Consider the following 19,387-nt stretch of genomic DNA (forward strand, 5'->3'; position numbering starts at 1 on the left):
GATCATTGGGTGACTGGGGTTCAATTTCAGAAAGGGGGGGGGGGGGTGGAGCCACAAACAGCCGATTAGATTTGTTTCATTCCAATGCAAATTATTGATGCCAAACACAGCAAAGCTCACAAACTTGGTAATTGAATAATTGATTAATTGTGCGTTAGGGTTAGAAAAGTGGGCACAGCCAACACCAGCTAAATACATAGGCGGGCAACGCAGGGTCATAAGTGGGCGGAGACAAATACAAATTTCACTGAGAAAATGTAAACTGCAGCCATTCTTACACTGTTAATGGCAGGGTTCTCAAACTTTGCACAGTTGGTTACTGGGTGACTGGGGTTAATATTCAGAGAAGTGGGTGGAGCCTACAAAAGACAATCAAAAATTACCCATTGATTTTTCAGGGGAATATTTTATTGCTGCCATTCTTGCACTGTTAATGGCACAAGCCTTAAACCTGGTACAGTTGATCATTGGGTGACTGGGGTTTAACCACTTAACGACCGCCTAACACCGATAGGCGTCGGCGGGTCGTTAGTGGTATAACATGGAAACTTTCCATGCTAGTTCACGGAGACTGTCTCCGTGAACAGTGTGCGAGCCGCCGATCGCGGCTCGCACGCATAATGTAAACATGCGGGGAAGAAATCCCCGCTGTTTACATCACACGGCGCTGCTGCGCAGCAGCGCCGTGACGTAGATCGGCGATCCCCGGCCTCTGATTGGCCGGGGATCACCGGCATCTGATAGGCAGAAGCCTATCCTATCAGGCGCAGGACGGATATCCGTCCTGCGCCGCTCAGAGGGGAAGGGAGAGGGAGGGAACGGGCGAGAGGGCGGAGAACGCTGCGGAGGGGGGCTTTGAAGAGCCCCCCCGGAAAGTGCGGGTAGCCGGCGGCGATCAGACCCCCCCCCCCCCATCAGGACATCCCCCTAGTGGGGAAAAAAAAAAGGGGGGGGGGGGGGAAGAGTCTGATCGCCCTGGCTATTTCCTGATCGGTGCTGCGGGCTGGAGAGTCCACGCAGCACCGATCAGAAGAAAATCCCCTGGTCCTTAAGTGGTTAAAATTAGACAAAGGGGATGGAGCCACAAAGAGACAATCTTATTTGTTTCATTTTAATGCAGGTTATGGATGCTAAAAACTGCAAAGCTCACAAACTTGGTCATTGAGTAATTGTGTGTTAAGGTTAGGAAAAGTGGGCAGAGCCAACACCAGCCAAATAGATACCCGGGCAATGCCGGGTCATCAGTGGGCGGAGACAAATACACATTTCACTGAGAAAATGTAAACTGCAGCCATTCTTACACCGTTAATGGTAGGGTTCTCAAACTTTGCACAATTGGTCACTGGGTGACTGAGATTAATATTCAGAGAAGTGGGTGGAGCCTACAAAAGAATCAAAATTCACCTATTGATTTTCAAGGTAGTAGCAGTAGGGTATTGTACCGTGTTAGCCATCAGTAAAAGCAAGAAGTTTTAAAGGATGATACCATTTATTGGCTAACTACAAATGAATAAGAATAAACAAGCTTTCGGCCTTGCAGCCTTCGTCAGGTTTACATCCTGTTAGTTCGCAAGCTGGTGGTACAGACAGCTTATATACATGCAACATCAAAAGGGAAAACAGATATTTTTTTCAAGCATAAATACATCATGAAGATGCCTTAATACAAACAGACCATCTAAATGGGGTAAGATAAGGATCCTTGTTTACTTTATTGCTCACAGACCTGGTATTAGGATTGACTCAGAGGTATCGTGAATTCTTAGTTCACAAGTTCAGCTAGGGTGGCTGAGACAGTTCATATATCATCAATCTCATACCAATATAGAAAGTTGTTGTCCTTATTCAAACCCTTCTGCACAGCTTTGAAACAATTTATAAATTTTGTTTCTGCTATTAATCGGTCATTTTCAAGGGGAATATGTAATTGCTGCCATTCTTGCACTGTTAATGGCACAAGCCTCAAACCTGGCACAGTTGTTCATTGGGTGACTGGGGTTCAAATTTAGACAAAGGGGTGGAGCCACAGCCAATCAGATTTGTTTAATCTCAATGCAAATTACTGATGCCAAAGACCGCAAAGCTCACAAACTTGGTCATTAAGTAATTAAATAATTGTGTGTTAGGGTTAGGAAAAGGGGGCGGGGCCAACACCAGCCAAATACATACCCGGGCAACGCCGGGCATCCAGCTAGTACATAATAATATGGTAGGACATTACACTAGGACTATGGTAGGATTAGATTGTGAGCTCCTCTGAGGACAGTCAGTGACATGACTATGTACTCTGTAATGTGCTGCAGAAGATGTCAGTGCTATATAAATACATAATATCGTAGGACATTAGACTAGGACTATGGTAGGATTAGAGAGTGAGCTCTGAAGACAGTCAGTGACATGACTATGTACTCTGTAATGGGCTGCAGAAGATTTTAGTGCTATATAACTACATAATAATAATATGGTACGACATTAGACTATGACTATGGTAGGATTAGAGAGTGAGCTCTGAGGACAGTCAGTGACATGACTATGTACTCTGTAATGGGCTGCAGAAGATTTCAGTGCTATATAAATACATAATACGGTAGGCCATTAGAGCACTCCCCACAGTATATATGCCCCCGCCAGTATAGGCAACCAAATGAAATAACCCCCCTCGCCAGAACTCACAGAAGCAGTCTTCCTCCTCTCAGGCTGTGTATGGTGCCAGTCATGTGACGACAGGTGGCACTGCCCCATAGAGTCGGAATGCTTGGGAGGAGGAAGATGGGTGGTGTGTGTCCTCCATGAGTGCTGGAGAGGCGAGTTACTTCCCCCTTCCGATGTGCCTGGAGGACTTTTGCCACCTATACAGGAAATGGGGACATAAATCTCCAGCAGTGACCCAGACAGCAACAAACACCTCATCCTTTGCAATCGAGGAACAAAGATTACAAAGATTAGAACTGGTCAGTTTTTTTTATTATTTTTTATTATTATTTCTGTGAATACTGGTCTTGCTTTCTGTCCCACTCACAGGAAGTGATGAGATCCTCACAATGGGAACACAGACGCCAATAACAGCTGTACAGCTGTGTAAGCTTTCTGCCCCACTCACAGGAAGTGAAGACATCCTCACAATGGGAACATAGACGCCACTGTACAGCTGTGAAAGGAACCTTCTCTTCATTAGAGAAGTCCATATACAACGTTACACACAATACAATTTAACAGACCACAACAAAACGTGACGCTCTGCTTTAGTTCCATTTCCTTTCCGTTCCAAAGGAGCGGAGGTCAGTGACATGTGAATAATTCAGAGTTGATGCAAATAAAATTGATCAATTAAATGCAGTGTGTCAGATTCAATGCTGCATATATTTAAACGCTTCATCGACCGACCCTACTCCAGACTTGTGCTGACAGAACAGGATACACGACTACTTGGAAAACCGCACCTAAAGGGCCATTCACCTGTCAGTGCAATATCTATATGCAATTTACCCCATGCACGAATCTGTTTTGCAATCCCTCAGGTGTTTTACGTGTACGGTTTCTCTGTGCGTATAAATGAAGGTAATTTAAAGGATACATTCGAGCAACCTAATAAGAAAACCCATTTACCTGGGGCTTCCTCCAGCCCCTGCCAGCTGTCCTCGCCGCAGCTTATCTCCACACTGGTGGCCCAGGGTCCCCTCTGGTGCAATATGTCCACTGCGCCTGCACGACCAGCTCTCAGAGTCGCACTGACGTCATCCGGACCGTACTGCGCAGGAGCTGTAGTTCTGTACAGTAGTTCTATCCCTGCGCAGTACAGTCCGGATGATGTCAGTGCGACTCAGTGAGCTGCATGCTGGAGTGCAGGAAAATGCCGACCTGGCGAGGTCGGCCACTGCACCGGAGGGGACCGAGAGCCACCGGGGCTGCGGTGAGGGCACATAACGGCGGCTGCCAGGGGCTGGAGGAAGCCCCAGGTAATTGGATTTACTTACAGATCCACCAGGATGGATCTTTAAGTCTGCAGAGGATTGTCAGATCTGCAGATGATTGTCCGTTAAACAAGGTGTGTATGATGATCTGCAGATATAGACTGAGAATGCAATTTGCAGGAATGGATCTTTTGCAGGAACAGATCTTTTGCAGATACTGATCTTTTGTATGTGTACAGCATCTGTGTGTGCAGCATCTGTGTGTGCAGCATCTTGCAAAGATGTCTGTCTGATGGGGAGTTCAGCTCCATAGAATAGACTGTACAGAGTTTTCTCTCATACTACATGGAAGGGGGTAAAACTGGTCTAAGATCTTTCATTAATCTTTCAAGTGTGTACACACCATAAGAAGTGGGGCCGGGGAAATACAGTACAGTATTTAAAAATACTAATAATTAGCAAGGAGAGGGCAGATTTACATTTTTTCAATATATGGAATTTTTTTCAGTGACAGTGGAGAGGCAATGTATTCATTATATAAGCACAAGCCTGGAGAAGGTGAAGAATGAAGCACAAGTTTGGCTACAATGACAAAAGCAACTCTAGCAAATTAAATTACATCCATCCTCGCTTAAACTCCAACACACACAAAACAAAACTCTGAAACTCTTCCGCTTCCATCATGCACTGGGTGTCATTACAGCTCCAGCCTGTCCACTGTCCTCCTTCCTGTACACAATACTGAGAGATGATTGGGCCGAGCGATGCCCAGTGTTTCGGGAAGCTCCGCCTGCTCTTCAGCCCATGCACACCTCCGCGCTATGTGCCCACCTCACTCCTCCGGCACTCGGTACACGCGGATATGGATGGCAGAGTTGTTTCTGCTGCGGGTCCCCGGCTCGCCGTCCTCCCCACCATCAGGCTCCAGGTCATCGGTTAGCTCTACCGTGGAGGTACTGGCCGAGATCAGAAGAGCCTCTGGCGCTGAAAGCTGCAATTGAAGCGCTAGGTTGATAGCCCGGCCAATGGCAAGGCCTAAACCGTGAACCCGGAGCTCCTTCTGCCCACCTGCTCCCAGGAGACGGCGGCACCGAGCCAGCTGGGCACGGAAATCAGTCTTTGTGTTCACATAGATGTCGTTGGCACTTCGGGGCGGCCGGGGGGCTGGGCGGCGTCGATGAGGGGCAGGAGGGGTCCGCTCTGGGTTAGACACCTGCTCAGCCATTTCCTACAGGACAAAAAAAAAAGGCAGTCAATCTAATCTGGTAACTCTAGGGCAGGCTTATCAAACAAATGCAGCGAGTGGCCAGATGCACCGATCAAGCATTCTGACTGGTCACTCATTACTCACTTATGTCGTGCAGGACCAGTACCTCTAGGATAGTTGTAAAAACACCATGCCAAATGCAAGCTTATCATCTTATACCAGAAGGTATGTGCAAATATTCAACTTCATGTTTGCAAAAAGTTACTCTCTCCACGAATGCTTTCAATTTCTAGTGAGCGAATATGCTAGAAATTAGTTGCATATTCACCCACGATCCTAAAGTGGTGCACTATGGGTGTTCCATGTAAACATGCAGTTCAATACCTGCAAATTCCTTCTGCTTTAAAGGGAACCTTAACTGTAAAAAAAAAGAAAAAAAAAAATGACTTTTACTTACCTGGGGCATCTACCAGCCCCCTGCAGCCATCCTGTGCCCTCGCAGTCACTCATGGCTCCTCTGGCCCCGCGCTGCCAACTAGTTTCATTTTTTGCCGACTGGGAGTTAGCCGGCCACCATGCGTACGTTTTTACGCATCCCTGCTGGTGCAGGAAGCTATTGCAGACATCAACAAGTACATTTTTACGTGTTACGGTTGTAATGCGTAAAATTTTACATCCGTAATGCATAAAAATGTACTTGTTGATGTCTGCAATAGCTTCCTGCACGAGCAGAGATGCGTAAAAACGTACGCATGGCGATCGAAACGAAACTAGCTGGCAGCGGGGGACCAGAGGAGCTATGAGTGACTGCGAGGGCACAGGATGGCTGCAGGGGGCTGGTAGATGCCCCAGGTAAGTAAAACTCATTTTTTGTTTACAGTTAAGGTACCCTTTAACCATTGTAGCTTTTGGACGCGACTTTCACGTCCAAAAGGCTGCTGCTGCAGTGCTGCGTGCTCCTGTGCAGCCCACCGTTAGCCCGGAGATCAATGAATGGGAACATTGTTCCCATTCATTGATTTAAGTCCCTGTGTAATGAATAGCGGAGATGCTGCCGCGCGGTCTAGCGGCAGGGCAGCTATCTCCGCGTTCAGACCGGTGGTTTCCGCGCAGCAATATGTGTCTAGTTTGCCTGGGCCTTCTAGTGCACACAGATGGGAGAGCTACGCGTGCGCACGCCAGAAGACAGGACCTTTATGCCAGCAGGAGAGGCATCAGCTGATCAGGCAGATCAGCTGTCCCGGCTGGACTTCTGATTGGTTGGGGCGGCGCTGCAGAGCGTCGTGAGTATATGTAGTACTTGGTTGGCAGTTGCCGGTTGTCTGCCGTAAGAATACTTACGTGTGAGCACTCAGACCTCAGTCAGATCCTACAGTGTGTTAGAACCAGTTGGAACTGGGAATTCATACTTAGCCAGATTCCGCTCTTGAAGTTTACTGTGTTATACTTTAGACCAGTTCCTGGGTGTCGAGACCAAGGACCTCAAACCTCAGACTAGGATTGTGCTTATTGATATTTGTTATGACCTCTGGCTCTGTTGACTTCTCTCTTGCTTTCTGATTCGGTACCTCCGCCCATCTGTCTATCAGTTGCCAACCTTGCTTGTACCCGGTTACCGAATCAGCCTTCTGTCTCTATACCTTATCTGCTCGTGTGTTGCCGACCTGGCCTGTCTGACCCTTCTGGCTGTCACTCATCCCTCGAGTGATCAGTCTTACTGTACTACTAGTGACACTAACCCTCCAGGTGACAAGTAGCTGCAAGGGCTACCTGCTCCTCAGGAAGTCCTTCTTGCAGTTCAGTCAGGGGGCTCTACCCTATAGGAGTCCACTGGCTGCAGTACAGTCTGATTCCCAATCCATCAGGGAATCCTTGGCTGCAGTAGTGTGTGTATCTCCCGCTCCTCGGGAGATAACCTTTCTTACTGTTGCACCAAACACTTTACCACACTGGTGTTCTGTGTTAAGCTATACTGGTATTATTGATGATTCTGCAGATCACACATAATCGGGTATAGCGTCTGTATTATTGGTGATACTGCAGATCACCAATAATCAGAGATCCTCTGTGTGCTGACACCAATCGTTACACCCTGGTAGAAAAACCAACGGCTTCTTTTCAGAGGCCATGGTCTTTCTGAAAAATAAATAAATCATGTCCTCCTTGTAGTTTCTGTGAGCGAGCGTGCTGTCTCACAATATAGAAAAAAAATCTCACTGTGGCCATCTTGTGGCCAAACAGTAAAACTACATGCACATACATTTTTATTACAAAAAGACACAATAAATTACATTTAAAATTAACCGTTTACCTCCCACTCCAAAAAAATACCAAAATAAAATAAAAAATAAATTACAATTTAAAAAAACAAAAACAAACCATAAATAGTTACCTAAGGGAATGAACTTTTTTTTTAATATGCATGTGAAGAGGGTATACAACTAATATTTTTTTTAATTATAAGCTTGTAAATAGTGATAGACGCAAAACTAAAAAAAAAAATGCACCTTTATTTACCAATGAAAATATTGGCGCCATACATTGTGATAGGGACATAATTTAAATTGTAATAATACCCGGGACAAATGGGCAAATAAAATATGTAGGTTTTAATTATGGTAGCATGTATTATTTTAAAACTATAATGGCCGAAAACTGAAAAAAAAAAAAAAATGAATGTTTTACATTTTTTTTCTTAATAGTCCTGTTAAAATGCATTTAGAAAAAAAATAAAAATAAAATCTTAGCAAAATGTACCACTCAGAGAAAGCCTAATTGGTGGCGGAAAAAACAAAATATATGTAGATCAATTCATTGTGATAATTAGAGATGTTGGCGAAGCGTTCGCCAGCGAATCCCTATGGGCCGATACTACATCCGGGTCGCTATGACCTGTAGTAGTACGGCTGCGCTGGGCCGGTGGTGCGCATCTTTGATCGCGTGCCTGTTGCCAGGCACTCTCTGCGCATGAGCGTGACATCACTCACGTGTAGCGTGACATCACGTGACATCATGTACATGCGCAGAAAGTGCCCGGCAACAGGCGCACGATCAAAGATGCGCACCACCGGCCCAGCGCAGCCGTACTACTCCGGGTCATAGCGACCCGGTAGTACAGGGTGAGGGGTTTGCTGGCGAACAGTTCCCGAACTGTTCGCCGACATCTATAGTGATAAAGTTATTGGCGAATAAATGGGAGGTGAAAATTGCTCAGGTGCATCAGGTGAAAAACAACTGAAGGCTAAAGTGGTTAAAGGACAACCAAGGTGACAAGTGACATAATGAGATAGACGTGCATGCATAGTGCCAAGCACACAAATACAGTAACTATGCTGTGTTCTTTTTTTTTCTTTCTCTGCCAGAAAATGTTAAACATCAGGTATGCAAGTGACAGTTTTCTGTCTGGGTCGGACTATACTGTAACCCTCACTGATAAGGAATTACAGCCATAAAACACTTTCCTATCAGTAAATGGCTTCTGAGACTAGAAAAGAGATAAAAAGAGTCAATAGTTCATATATTTTAGCTCTGGCATACTTCATAGCATGTGTCATTGGGCAGAGACAATGAAATAGTAAAAACTAGATTTAAATATAAAATAAAACTGCGGGATATCTATAAAAAAAAAAAAAGTCATTTTTATGAGGAGGATAATTTTCACCTTGGTTGTCCCTTAAGAAGACAAAACTGTACTTGGCGAAGGCTGCCCCCTCATTCTCTTACTCTCTGATCACAGAAGTCTAAAGAATTAAAAATTCTACCAAATATTTTTCCATAAACAGAGCTAATCGCAAGAACAGGATGCCAGTACAAGAGCCTGCGTTACCACAACGGACTTAAATCTGGTAATAACAGAGACCTTGTACAGACCCCATAGAAGATTGTTGTATCTGTTGCCATTAGTTTATCCAATATCTTCCACTGAGGAAAACGGCCTGCTAGCAAAACAACTGCTCCTAATGCTGGGCCCAGAATACAGCCCAAGACCGTCCAATTCACATAACAAATGAACAGATCTGTCGGGATCCTAAATAAGGCATCTTCTCCACTTGTGCGTTGCTAATCATCGTATTGTATGCACAGTGTATACGATCTGCAAGGACATCAGACCGAAGCAGAACAAATAGGCACCAGGAGATTTGGGCGCACCGTGCGCCACCATAGGCCGTAATGTGAATTACAGCTATAGCAGAACTCAGAAGGTAATTTGGGCGCCGGTGAAAGACGGCGCCCAAATTACATTAAAAACAGCGTAATTCAGCCGCCAGCAACAGCTGGCAGCCGAATTACATCTTTCCCCCACTATCCATGGCGGCCTGGAGGGGGAATAGTAATTAATGCTGTATATCGGCTTTACCCTGTGCCCAAATTTCCCAGCGCCGTTTTTTTACATGTGTGCCATCAGACGTGCATAGACTGCTCTGTCTGCAGTTTCCAGCACAGTAATGTAAAGCACGGTTTCATGCTATTTTACACTACGATTCCATCCACTGTTAATGAATGGGATTGCAACTGCATCAGGCCGAATCACATAGAAACTTAAAGGGAAGGTTCAGGGAGGGTGGGTAAAAAATAAAAAAATCAATTTCCACTTACCTGGGGCTTCCTCCAGCCCGTGGCAGGCAGGAGGTGCCCTCGCCGCCGCTCCGCAGGCTCCCGGTGGCCGACCCGACCTGGCCAGGCCGGCTGCCAGGTCGGGCTCTTCTGCGCTCCAAGGCCCGGAACTTCTGCGTCCCACGCCGGCGCGCTGATGTCATCGGACGTCCTCCGGGCTCTACTGCGCAGGCGCAGAACTACTGCGCCTGCGCAGTAGAGCCCGGAGGACGTCCGCGCGCCGGCGTGGGACGCAGAAGTTCCGGGCCTTGGAGCGCAGAAGAGCCCGACCTGGCCAGGTCGGGTCGGCCACCGGGAGCCTGCGGAGCGGCGGCGAGGGCACCTCCTGCCTGCCACGGGCTGGAGGAAGCCCCAGGTAAGTGGACATTGATTTTTATTTTTTACCCACCCTCCCTGAACCTTCCCTTTAACCGCATTGTGTTGCACACAAGTGGGGAAGGAGCCTTAACCACCCTGGCGTTCTATTAAGATCGCCAGGGCGGCTGTGGGAGGGTTTTTTTTAAATAAAAAAAAAAAACTATTTCATGCAGCCAACTGAAAGTTGGCTGCATGAAAGCCCACTGGAGGGCGCTCCGGAGGCGTTCTTCCGATCGCCTCCGGCAGCCAGAAGTAACACGGAAGGCCGCAATGAGCGGCCTTCCGTGTTTTGCTTACTTCGTCGCCATGGCGACGAGCGGAGTGACGTCATGGACGTCAGCCGCCTCCGATCCAGCCCTTAGCGCTGGCCGGAACTATTTGTTCCGGCTGCGCAGGGCTCAGGCGGCTGGGGGGACCCTCTTTCGCCGCTGCTCGCGGCGGATCGCCGCAGAGCGGCGGCGATCGGGCAGCACACGCGGCTGGCAAAGTGGCGGCTGCGTGTGCTGCTTTTTATTTGAACAAAATCGGCCCAGCAGGGCCTGAGCGGCAGCCATCGGCGGTGATGGACGAGCTGAGCTCGTCCATACCGCTAAGATGGTTAAAGTACACGTGAACGAATAATAAATGTATGACGTGGTTGTACCTGGGGGCTTCTTCCGTGGCCCCATAAACTCTGTGGCGCCTCAGCTTTGCTGCCCTCCATCTTTGATCTCTGCCCTGCTTTTCCAGCAGCTGTGTGTGGGAGCCTCAGCTGGGAGTGTCCTGGGCACACAGCTGCAAATGCTCCTGATCTCTGTGCACAGCCATTAACGAGCATGACTGAAGGAGACAGAGCATGCGCCCCACTCAGAGTTTAATCACAGCTTTAAATGGGGGCAATATCAAAGGGAATCTGGTGAAGCTGTGGGCACGGAGGTTATGCATACATGGCATGTCGCCACCAGGGCTTTTTGGCACAAGGTGAGCCCAATGACGACTAACCCTCCTGTCGCACAAATTCAGGGGTTGTGTTAAATACTATCCCCCCTCCTAGTCATCAAGAGGGAAAGGCAATTGGGGGTCCAGCAATCACCGGATCCCCAAATTACCTTGTTTGTGGAGTAAAGCATTACTGCTACAGCCAAGCTTTGGCGCTGCGTGGCTCAAGGCAGGTGCTGAAAAGCTTTGCTTCGGCTGCAGCCCAGCTAGGTGACACTGATTCCACTAACAAGGGGAATATCACTTTAAAGGGGTTCTTTGGCATGTAAAAACAAAAACCGGACACTTACCTGAGGTTTCTATCGTCCCCATGTAGCCGTCATGTCCCACGTCGCCCTCCTACGATGCTCCGTTCCCCGCTGCCAGTTCTGGTCTAATTATTCAACTAACATGACTTCGCGATTGCTCCCGCTCGCATCTCCTGGAGCTTACTGCGCAGGCGCTATCCGAGAAAACTGAGCCTGCACAGTAAGCTCCCGGAAACGGAAGCACGCACTATTCATCTTGTTAGAGGAATAATTTCCGGGTGCCGGCGGTGGGGAACGGAGCATCGTAGGAGGGCGGCGCGGGACATGACAGCTGCAGGGGACAATAGACGCCCCAGGTAAGTGTCCGTCTGTTTTTTAAACATGCCACAGAACCCCTTTAAAGTGGAACTGTAGATATAAAATAAACATGCTGTTTCACTTACCTGGGGCTTCCTCATGCCCCCAGCAGGCGGAGCAGTGCTTTTCAGCGCTGCTAGATTTGGGCGCAGCCAGCGCCGCCATAGACTGTAATGAGAATCAGTCTATAGCGGCGCTCAGTGAGTAACGTCGGCTCCGTCAGAAGACGGAGCCGAAGTTGCTTTTAAAACACAATAATTCAGCTTCCAGCAATCGCTGGAAGCCAAATTATTTCATCCCCCCACTATCCATGGCGGCCTGGAGGGGGAATAGTAATTAAATCGGCCTGGACTTGTGCAGAAGCAGGATCAGCTATATACCGCTGTATCCTGCGCCCAAGTCTACCGGCGCCGATTTCAAATGTACTCCCAGCAGCTGCCGTCCCACGCCGGTCCTGCCCGAGCCTCCGTTCTCCCGCTGCCAGCTACTTTCGGTTTCGCCGCCAGGCCACTGCGCCTGTGTGGCTCCGGCCACGTGTATCCTTTCTTCGTGTTCCCCACTACTGCTTGGCAGGGCTGCGCTGGCCTCAACTTACACGTCGAGGTACGGGACCGAGTGTCGGCGGGAGAACGGAGACTCGTGGAGATTCGTCATCGGACAGGAGGGCTGCTGGGGGCTCGGGGGAAGCCCCAGGTAAGTGAAACAATTAGTTTATTTTCTATCTACAGTTCCGCTTTAAATGTATGTTATTTCCAGGATGTATGCTGAGCTGTTGGGACACTGGCTGCTGCTCACTCTGGCCCAGTGACGCCTTCTGCAGTTGGCTGATGGTGTAATGGTTAAGGGCTCTGCCTCTGACACAGGAGACCAGGGTTCGAATCTCGGCTCTGCCTGTTCAGTAAGCCAGCACTAATTCAGTAGGAGACCTTTGGCAAGTCTCCCTTACACTGTTACTGCCAATAGAGCGCGCCCTAGTGGCTGCAGCTCTGGCGCTTTGAGTCCGCAAGGAGAAAAGCGCAATATAAATGTTTTTTTTTTTTTTTTTTTTTTTTTTCTCCTCATGACGTCACCACAGAGGGGCGCCCAGACGAGACCACGGCTCTGACGTCACACACACCACTGCAGCGGGTCTGTCGGCACAGCAGTCGCCCAGGGCAACCACTCAGCGGTCAGGATGTGCGCGGCACGAGGGGGCTCTGCCTGGTTGCCCCGGGCAACTAACCCTCCCGCAGACGCGATCACTCACCCGCCCCGCGTGAGAGCCAGACGTTCAGTCACGTGACCGCCGCGGCCACCCGCCAGCCAATTACCTGCTGGGGCTTCTATCGGAGAACCCCTTTCACGTGGCGAAGCACCGGGGACGGAGAAAGGGGCGTGCCTCTTACCTCTCCGCCACGTGACGCGACTGACTCCTCGGAAGTGAGCGGCGGTCTCGCGCTCCTCTATGGGCTGAGTGACTGAAGGCGCGCGCGCGCATGCACGAGGCACGCGGAGGACATGAAAGTGGCGGGAAGCAGGCTGTTCCTGTGAGGCGAGGAGGGGGCGGGGCTCTCTTTCCTCCACAGGCGATGTCTCCCCGGCTAATGTGAGAGAACCCCTGCGCTAGAAAATGCTTGCTGGACGCGGTGTTACTTCTGTGATGGTCAGTGAGATGTAGGGCGACTTCTCTTGCCTAAGGGCCCACACTGAGGCCCCTCCACGTGACTCGGGGTCTCCAGGGGCCCTGGGGCAAAAGCATTGGTGGCCTCCCTACCCCCACTCAGCAAAGTAAGGCCAGTGGGGCTAAATGACCTGCTGTATATTCTGTTTACTTATTGCTTTTCCCAATCTCAACAAGCTAATAGGGTAGGATTTTTTTTTACTCACCAGGTCTCACCCAGGCATACCTCCCAACTTTTTGAGATAAGAAAGAGGGACACTTAAACCACGCCCCTGCCACACCCAGTCATGCATACCATAAATATTTCATAAGAAAAATATATTGTTTTCTAATTCAAACCACACTGTTTTTCCTATCCTGGTTAATCATTTCCCTTCATATTTACAGTTTAAAATTAGTAATATATCAATTTAAAGTGAACGGGAACCTGTTTTTAAATAAAAAAAAGTCAAATACTCACCTAAGGAGAGGGGGACTCTGGGTCCCATAGATCGTCTCCTCTCCCAGTGCCCGCTGTTGCTCTGGCTCCCCCGTAGCGTTATTCTACCATTTCGGTCAAATACCGTTGTTTCCCGGCCGAAGGAAGGCTTCGGAAATCCAGAAGATGGGCCACTCTACACTGCACACGCGCACGCCCTCTATGACACACTCGTGTGCGCCGCCTGTCGACTTCCGAAGTTCCCGCGGTGGGGGAATTGAACGGGGAGCCAGCGCGGCACCGAGGGCACTGGGAGAGGAGAGGGAAGGCTCATTAGGACCGAGCCTTCCCTCTCCTTAGGTGAGTATCTGCCTTTTTTTTATTTACATCGGGGAGCCCATTAGCTTTAAAGGATGGAAATAAAGTCAATCAAACCCATTTTTTTTGTAGATAAATATATATATTCACAAGCAAGTGCCCCTTTGCACCTGCCAAAATCAGAATTTATTTTCGCCAAGTACAATGGTGGATTGTACCCGGAATTGGTTTTGGCGCATACAGGGTCGTTGATGAAAAAACAAGAAATAGCATACAGTTAAGCATGGTACAAGCCCCAATAAGTGCCAATCAGCACCTGTCAAGTTCAATCAGTGCCTTCTGAAAGTGACCTGTCTGTAAAGCATCAAGTCAGTGCATGTAAAGGCCAACCAATGCCTTCTAAATAGCCCTGGACAGAACATGTCTATATCTCCCAACTGTCCCTTTGTCCCCCTTTCCTCCTCATTTGTCCTCCTTTCTTACTAATTTTAAAATGTAAATATGAAGTGAAATGATGAACCAGGATAGAAAGGACCAGTGTGGTTTGAATTATAAAACAATATATTTTTCTTATGAAATCTTTATAGTATGCGTGACTAGGGGCGTGCCAGGGCGTGATTAGGGTGTGGCAGGGGCGTGGTTTAAGTGTCCCTCTTTCTCATCTTAAAAAGTTGGGAGGTATACCTGTGTGAGATCTGGTGAGTAAAAAAAAATCAGAACACAACTAGGCTGTAGAACAGTGCAGGTGGATGCTATATAGATGGGTGCTGCACAAATGTACTGTAACTGTTATATATCATGATGCATTACTCAGCGGCAGCAGCTTGGCAAACATAATTTTAAAGAGGCAAAATGGGAGATGCTTGGGGGCCCCTACAGACTCAGGCGGCAATTGCCCTCCTTGCCTTAATTATAGTGCCGGCCTTGCCCGGGGCCCCTGCAGAGTGACTGGCCTGTCCAGCTAGAGCACTCCTCTGTAAGTCTGTGCTCTGTGCCCTCATGGGCGCCTCTTCTCCGTGAGCGGTTGGCGTATTGCACCAGTGCGTAATTACCGCCAGGCCGTAGAAAATGACCTGGGAAACTGACAGGAGTCAGAATTCTGGTTACTTGACTACTCTGCAGAGGTCCCAGGAGACTACTATGTGCACTGGGGATCGTCAAGGCCTGTAGCCACTACACGCTAAAAGACTTGACTACGGGCGTGAGCCAGAAACAGCAGTCTGTCGCCATTAGCCCAGCAAAGCTTTTTGACATCTTGCTAATGCAATAAAAACAGCATAAATACTTATTGGTGGTGCTAGCCTTCATCTTTTTTCTGGATCGTGGACCCTGGAGTACGAGGGTCTGTGGGCTTGGGCACACTAGTGCCCACTGTTTGTGAGTGCCACTCCACTGTTTTTTATGTATGCTCTTGGTGACGCATGCAGCTGGGCCACACATGCCCAACTCAGCCAGGCTATCAGGCCGTCCATCCATCAGGGGACAGGAGTTACTCAAGGAGAAGACGAGGAACCGAGCGGCATCAAGGGGGCCTTAGGGAAGCCCCAGATAGGTATGGTAGGTTAGACGGTTGTCGTCTTAGGTACACTTCAAAGTACTGATAAATCTGAAGGAAAAATCTAACTGGCCAAAAATCCTTTCAGAGACTATCAGAAGGGTTTGGGAGCATTTGTATCCCAGAGTGATCCTGAAGACAGGCGGCTTCATACTGCGCAAGGGCGTGCATGTACAGTACGCAGCTGCCCATCTTCAGGAGTACCCAAGTCTTCCAAGGGCTCCCAGAGGCAGCTAACTCAATAGGAACTAGAGTCTTTCTTGTCCATAGGTAAGTATCACGCCTTTTTTTTTTTTACACTACAGATTTGCAGCAAGTTCTGGGAAGCTTAACAGGTTGCAATATGACGTGGACATATGATATATAACAGTTACGGTACATTTGTGCAGCACCCATCTATATAGCATCCACCTGCACTGTTCTGCAGCCTAGTTGTGTTCTTTACAACATTCTCAGGCTTTGTTCACATTGCGTTCCGTTTACTTTCGCGTTTGTCGTTTTTGGAGGTTTGTTTCTCCTCCGGGCGCTCGGGTGGGCGCTGCGGTTTTTGTAAAGTGCTTCAATAAGTGCTTTTTCAGAGCGATTTGTTTCACTCCCTGACGCAAGTCAGGAAGTGAACTCTTTGACCCGGAAAATAATAAATACAATGTATTTATTCTTAAAGAGAATCTGTAACAAAAAAAAAGGTCCCCTGGGGGGTACTCACCTCGGCAGGGGGAAGCCTTGGGGTCCCAATGAGGCTTCCCCCTCCCCTGTAGCTGCAGGCAATCCAGCGCTGGCTCCCCCGGAGTGTCCCGGAATCCTCGCTCGACAAGCGCTGATTTATTTACCTTTCCTGACTCCAGCGGGGGCGCTGTTGCTGCGAACCGTTTAGAGATAGGCGGAAATACCCGATCTCTGTCGGGTCCGCTCTACTGCGCGGGCCGACAGCGATCTGGCATTTACGCCTATCTCCGTGCAGAGAGCAGATACTGCGCCTGCGCTGGAGCCGGGAAAGTAAATATTTACATCCCCGCTGTTCGGAGGGCCAGAGCGAGACCGCCATGGGACACAGGAGGATGGGGGAAGCCTCGATCGGATCCGGAGGCTTCCCCCACCCGAGGTGAGTACCCCCTAGGGAAACTTTTTGTTATTACTTTTTGTTATTTGTTATTACAGAGTTTCTTTAAGAAATGCAATCGATTTTGTGAGAGTTTTGCATTTCTCCTATACCTTCCATTGAGGCGGAATTGCCTCAAAAATTGTCCAGGCACCGCTTTGCTGTCTGCACAGCGCACAACCCGCACTGATATGAACATTCTCATAGACATTCATTGCACAAGCGTTTGGCAGGACATTTTTCAAATTGCCTGCATGTGAAAAAAGGCTGACAACGCCTCCAGGGTGGACGAGCCCTCATTGTGTGATCTGACTGCAGCATAATTCAGTAAGTGCATAAAAATCATCTGCATACAGAATATCTGGAGACTGGTAGATTTGGAGGAAGCAGGTCATTTTTGATGAACTGCTGCTGCATCATGACCGAAGGCATTATCCTCACTCTCTGAGATGATACAACTTGCATTCTCCAGAGAACACACTAGATGTCGCCATAATACTGGAAATTGTCACATACAAGCCCTAAGCTATTCCAAGTACCTTAAAGACAACCCGAGGTGGCATTGTATTACGTTAGTGGGGCACAGAGGCTGGTTGGTCACACTAACACCAGCCTCTGTTGCCCCATCGTGCGTCTCAAAGACCCCCCTGCTCGCCGCTATACTCCCCGCAGTGCTGGCGACACGCAGCGCGTCGCCAGCACAATGTTTACTTTAGCGCTGTCTGTCAGCGTCGCTCCCCCGCCTCCTCCGCATCGCCGCTACCTGCCCTCGTCCCTTCCCTCCAATCAGCGGGAGGGAAGGGACGAGGGCGGGTAGCGGCGATGCGGAGGAGGCGGCGGAGCGGCGCTGACAGACAGCGCTAGAGTAAACATTGTGCTGGCGACACGCTGCGTGTCGCCAGCACTGCGGGGAGTATAGCGGCGAGCAGGGGGGTCTTTGAGACGCACGATGGGGCAACAGAGGCTGGTGTTAGTGTGACCAACCAGCCTCTGTGCCCCACTAACGTAATACAATGCCACCTCGGGTTCTCTTTAAAAGGACATCTGAAATGAGAGGTATAGGGAGGCTGTCATATTTATTTCCTTTTAAATCATACCAGCTGCCTGGCAGCCCTGCAGATCAATTTGGCTGCAGTAGTGTGTGAATGACACCAGTAACAAGCATGCAGCTAATCTTGTTAGATCTAACAATAATGTCAGAAACACCTGATCTGCTGCATGCTTGTTCAGGGGCTATGGCTAATAGCATTAGAGGAAGAGGATCAGCAGGAGAGCGCGGCAACTGGTATTGTTTAAAAGGAAATATACTGTATATGGCAGCCTCCATATCTCTCTCACTTCAGTTGTCCTTTAACCTCCTTAGCGGTAACCCCGTGTGTGACACGGGGTAAGCCGCCGGAGGGTGCCGCTCAGGCCCTGCTGGGCCGATTTTAATAATTTTTTTTTTGCTGGACGCAGCTAGCACTTTGCTAGCTGCGCCAGCACTCTGATCGCCGCCGGCCCCTTTGCGATCGCCGCTATCTGCTGCGGCGCGGGCCCCCCCCCCCCTCCAGACCCCAGCGCTGCCTGGCCAATCAGTGCCAGGCAGCGCCGAGGGGTGGCCCGGGACTCCCAATGACGTCCCGACGTCAGTGACGTCGGTGACGTCATCCCGCCCCGTCGCCATGGCGACGGGGGAAGCCCTCCAGGAAATCCCGTTCTTTGAACGGGATTTCCTGATCGCCTATCGCCGGAGGCGATCGGCGGGGCTGGGGGGATGCCGCTGAGCAGCGGCTATCATGTAGCGAGCCCTCGGCTCGCTACATGATAAAAAAAAAAAAAAAAATAAAAAAAACTGTTGCGCTTCCCCCTGGCGGTATTTTTCATACCGCCAAGGGGGTTAAAGGAAACTAAGCAGGAACAGTATTATTATTATTTTTGATTTATAAAGCGCCAACATATTCCGTGGCGCTGTACAAAGTAAGAAACAAACATGGGGTACATAATAATACAGACAATGGTGTAAACCAATATACAAAATACAGAAATGGTACAAAATACAGAATTGATAATTACAATAATAAAAGTACCGTGATATGAATAAAATGTGTAAAACATTCCTTGACACAAAAGGGTAAGAGAGCCCTGCCCTTGTGAGCTTATAATATACAGGAATAGGGGGGAACAAGAGCTGGGGTAGTATAGAATATTCATACTTAGAGGCAGTGTGTGTTTTCAGCTTATCTGGTAGGAGTACAACTTGGCCAGAAGGGAACTGGCCTAAGGTAGAGAGTACGCTGGACGGAAAAAGTGAGTCTTGTGGTAGTGTTTAAAGATATCAAAGGTTGGAGAGTGACGGATGTGTTGTGGCAGAGGTTTCCAATCCATAGAAGGAGTGAAGCACGTGTGAAATCCTGTATACATGAATGTGAGGAGGTGATTCTAGAGGAGGATAATAGAAGGGCATGTGCAGTTCTGAGATTGCGGTTGGGTTGGTATCTGGAAACTAGTGAGGAGATGTACGGGGGAGAGACATTGAGCTCTATTCACAAAACTTCTCACAAGTGACTTATTTATTTTATTTTCTAAAAAATAACCTTTCAGCACATTTACAAGCAAAATAATCACTCAAAGTAAGCTGTTCCTGATTAACTTTATTTCAATATTATTTTTCTTACCTTAACCG

The 19,387-nt window shown here is 48.6% G+C and overlaps 1 protein-coding gene and 1 long non-coding RNA gene across 8 annotated transcripts in view; one reads left to right on the top strand and one right to left on the bottom strand.

Moving 5' to 3' along the window:
* Positions 1 to 2,952: 2,952 nt before the first annotated feature.
* On the bottom strand, positions 2,953 to 13,148 carry POP7 (POP7 homolog, ribonuclease P/MRP subunit). 6 transcript variants are annotated; one of them, XR_011030121.1, is made up of 4 exons: positions 12,725 to 12,807; positions 12,468 to 12,484; positions 3,971 to 5,139; positions 2,953 to 3,606 (listed from the first exon to the last, which is right to left on the bottom strand). XR_011030121.1 is itself a non-coding variant. In XM_068273866.1 (3 exons), exons 1-3 carry the CDS (start codon positions 12,732 to 12,734, stop codon positions 4,744 to 4,746), a joined length of 423 nt encoding a protein of 140 aa, XP_068129967.1. In that variant the 5' UTR covers positions 12,735 to 12,807; the 3' UTR covers positions 2,953 to 4,743. The 6 variants fall into 6 exon arrangements, 5 of the variants coding, with proteins under 5 accessions (XP_068129967.1, XP_068129969.1, XP_068129968.1 ...); XM_068273866.1 differs by having other exon boundaries at positions 2,953 to 5,139; XM_068273868.1 differs by lacking the exons at positions 12,468 to 12,484; positions 12,725 to 12,807 and adding an exon at positions 13,058 to 13,148 and having other exon boundaries at positions 2,953 to 5,139.
* An 86-nt stretch (positions 13,149 to 13,234) lies between these two features.
* Positions 13,235 to 19,387, top strand: part of LOC137562486 (uncharacterized) — a 255,675-nt gene continuing 249,522 nt past the window's right edge. For both annotated transcript variants that reach the window (XR_011030123.1, XR_011030122.1), the window contains exon 1: positions 13,235 to 13,314. This is a non-coding gene — a long non-coding RNA (uncharacterized lncRNA). The remainder of the gene's footprint in view (positions 13,315 to 19,387) is intronic.

This window comes from Hyperolius riggenbachi, chromosome 3 (assembly GCF_040937935.1).
Source record: "Hyperolius riggenbachi isolate aHypRig1 chromosome 3, aHypRig1.pri, whole genome shotgun sequence".
NCBI lineage: Eukaryota > Metazoa > Chordata > Amphibia > Anura > Hyperoliidae > Hyperolius > Hyperolius riggenbachi.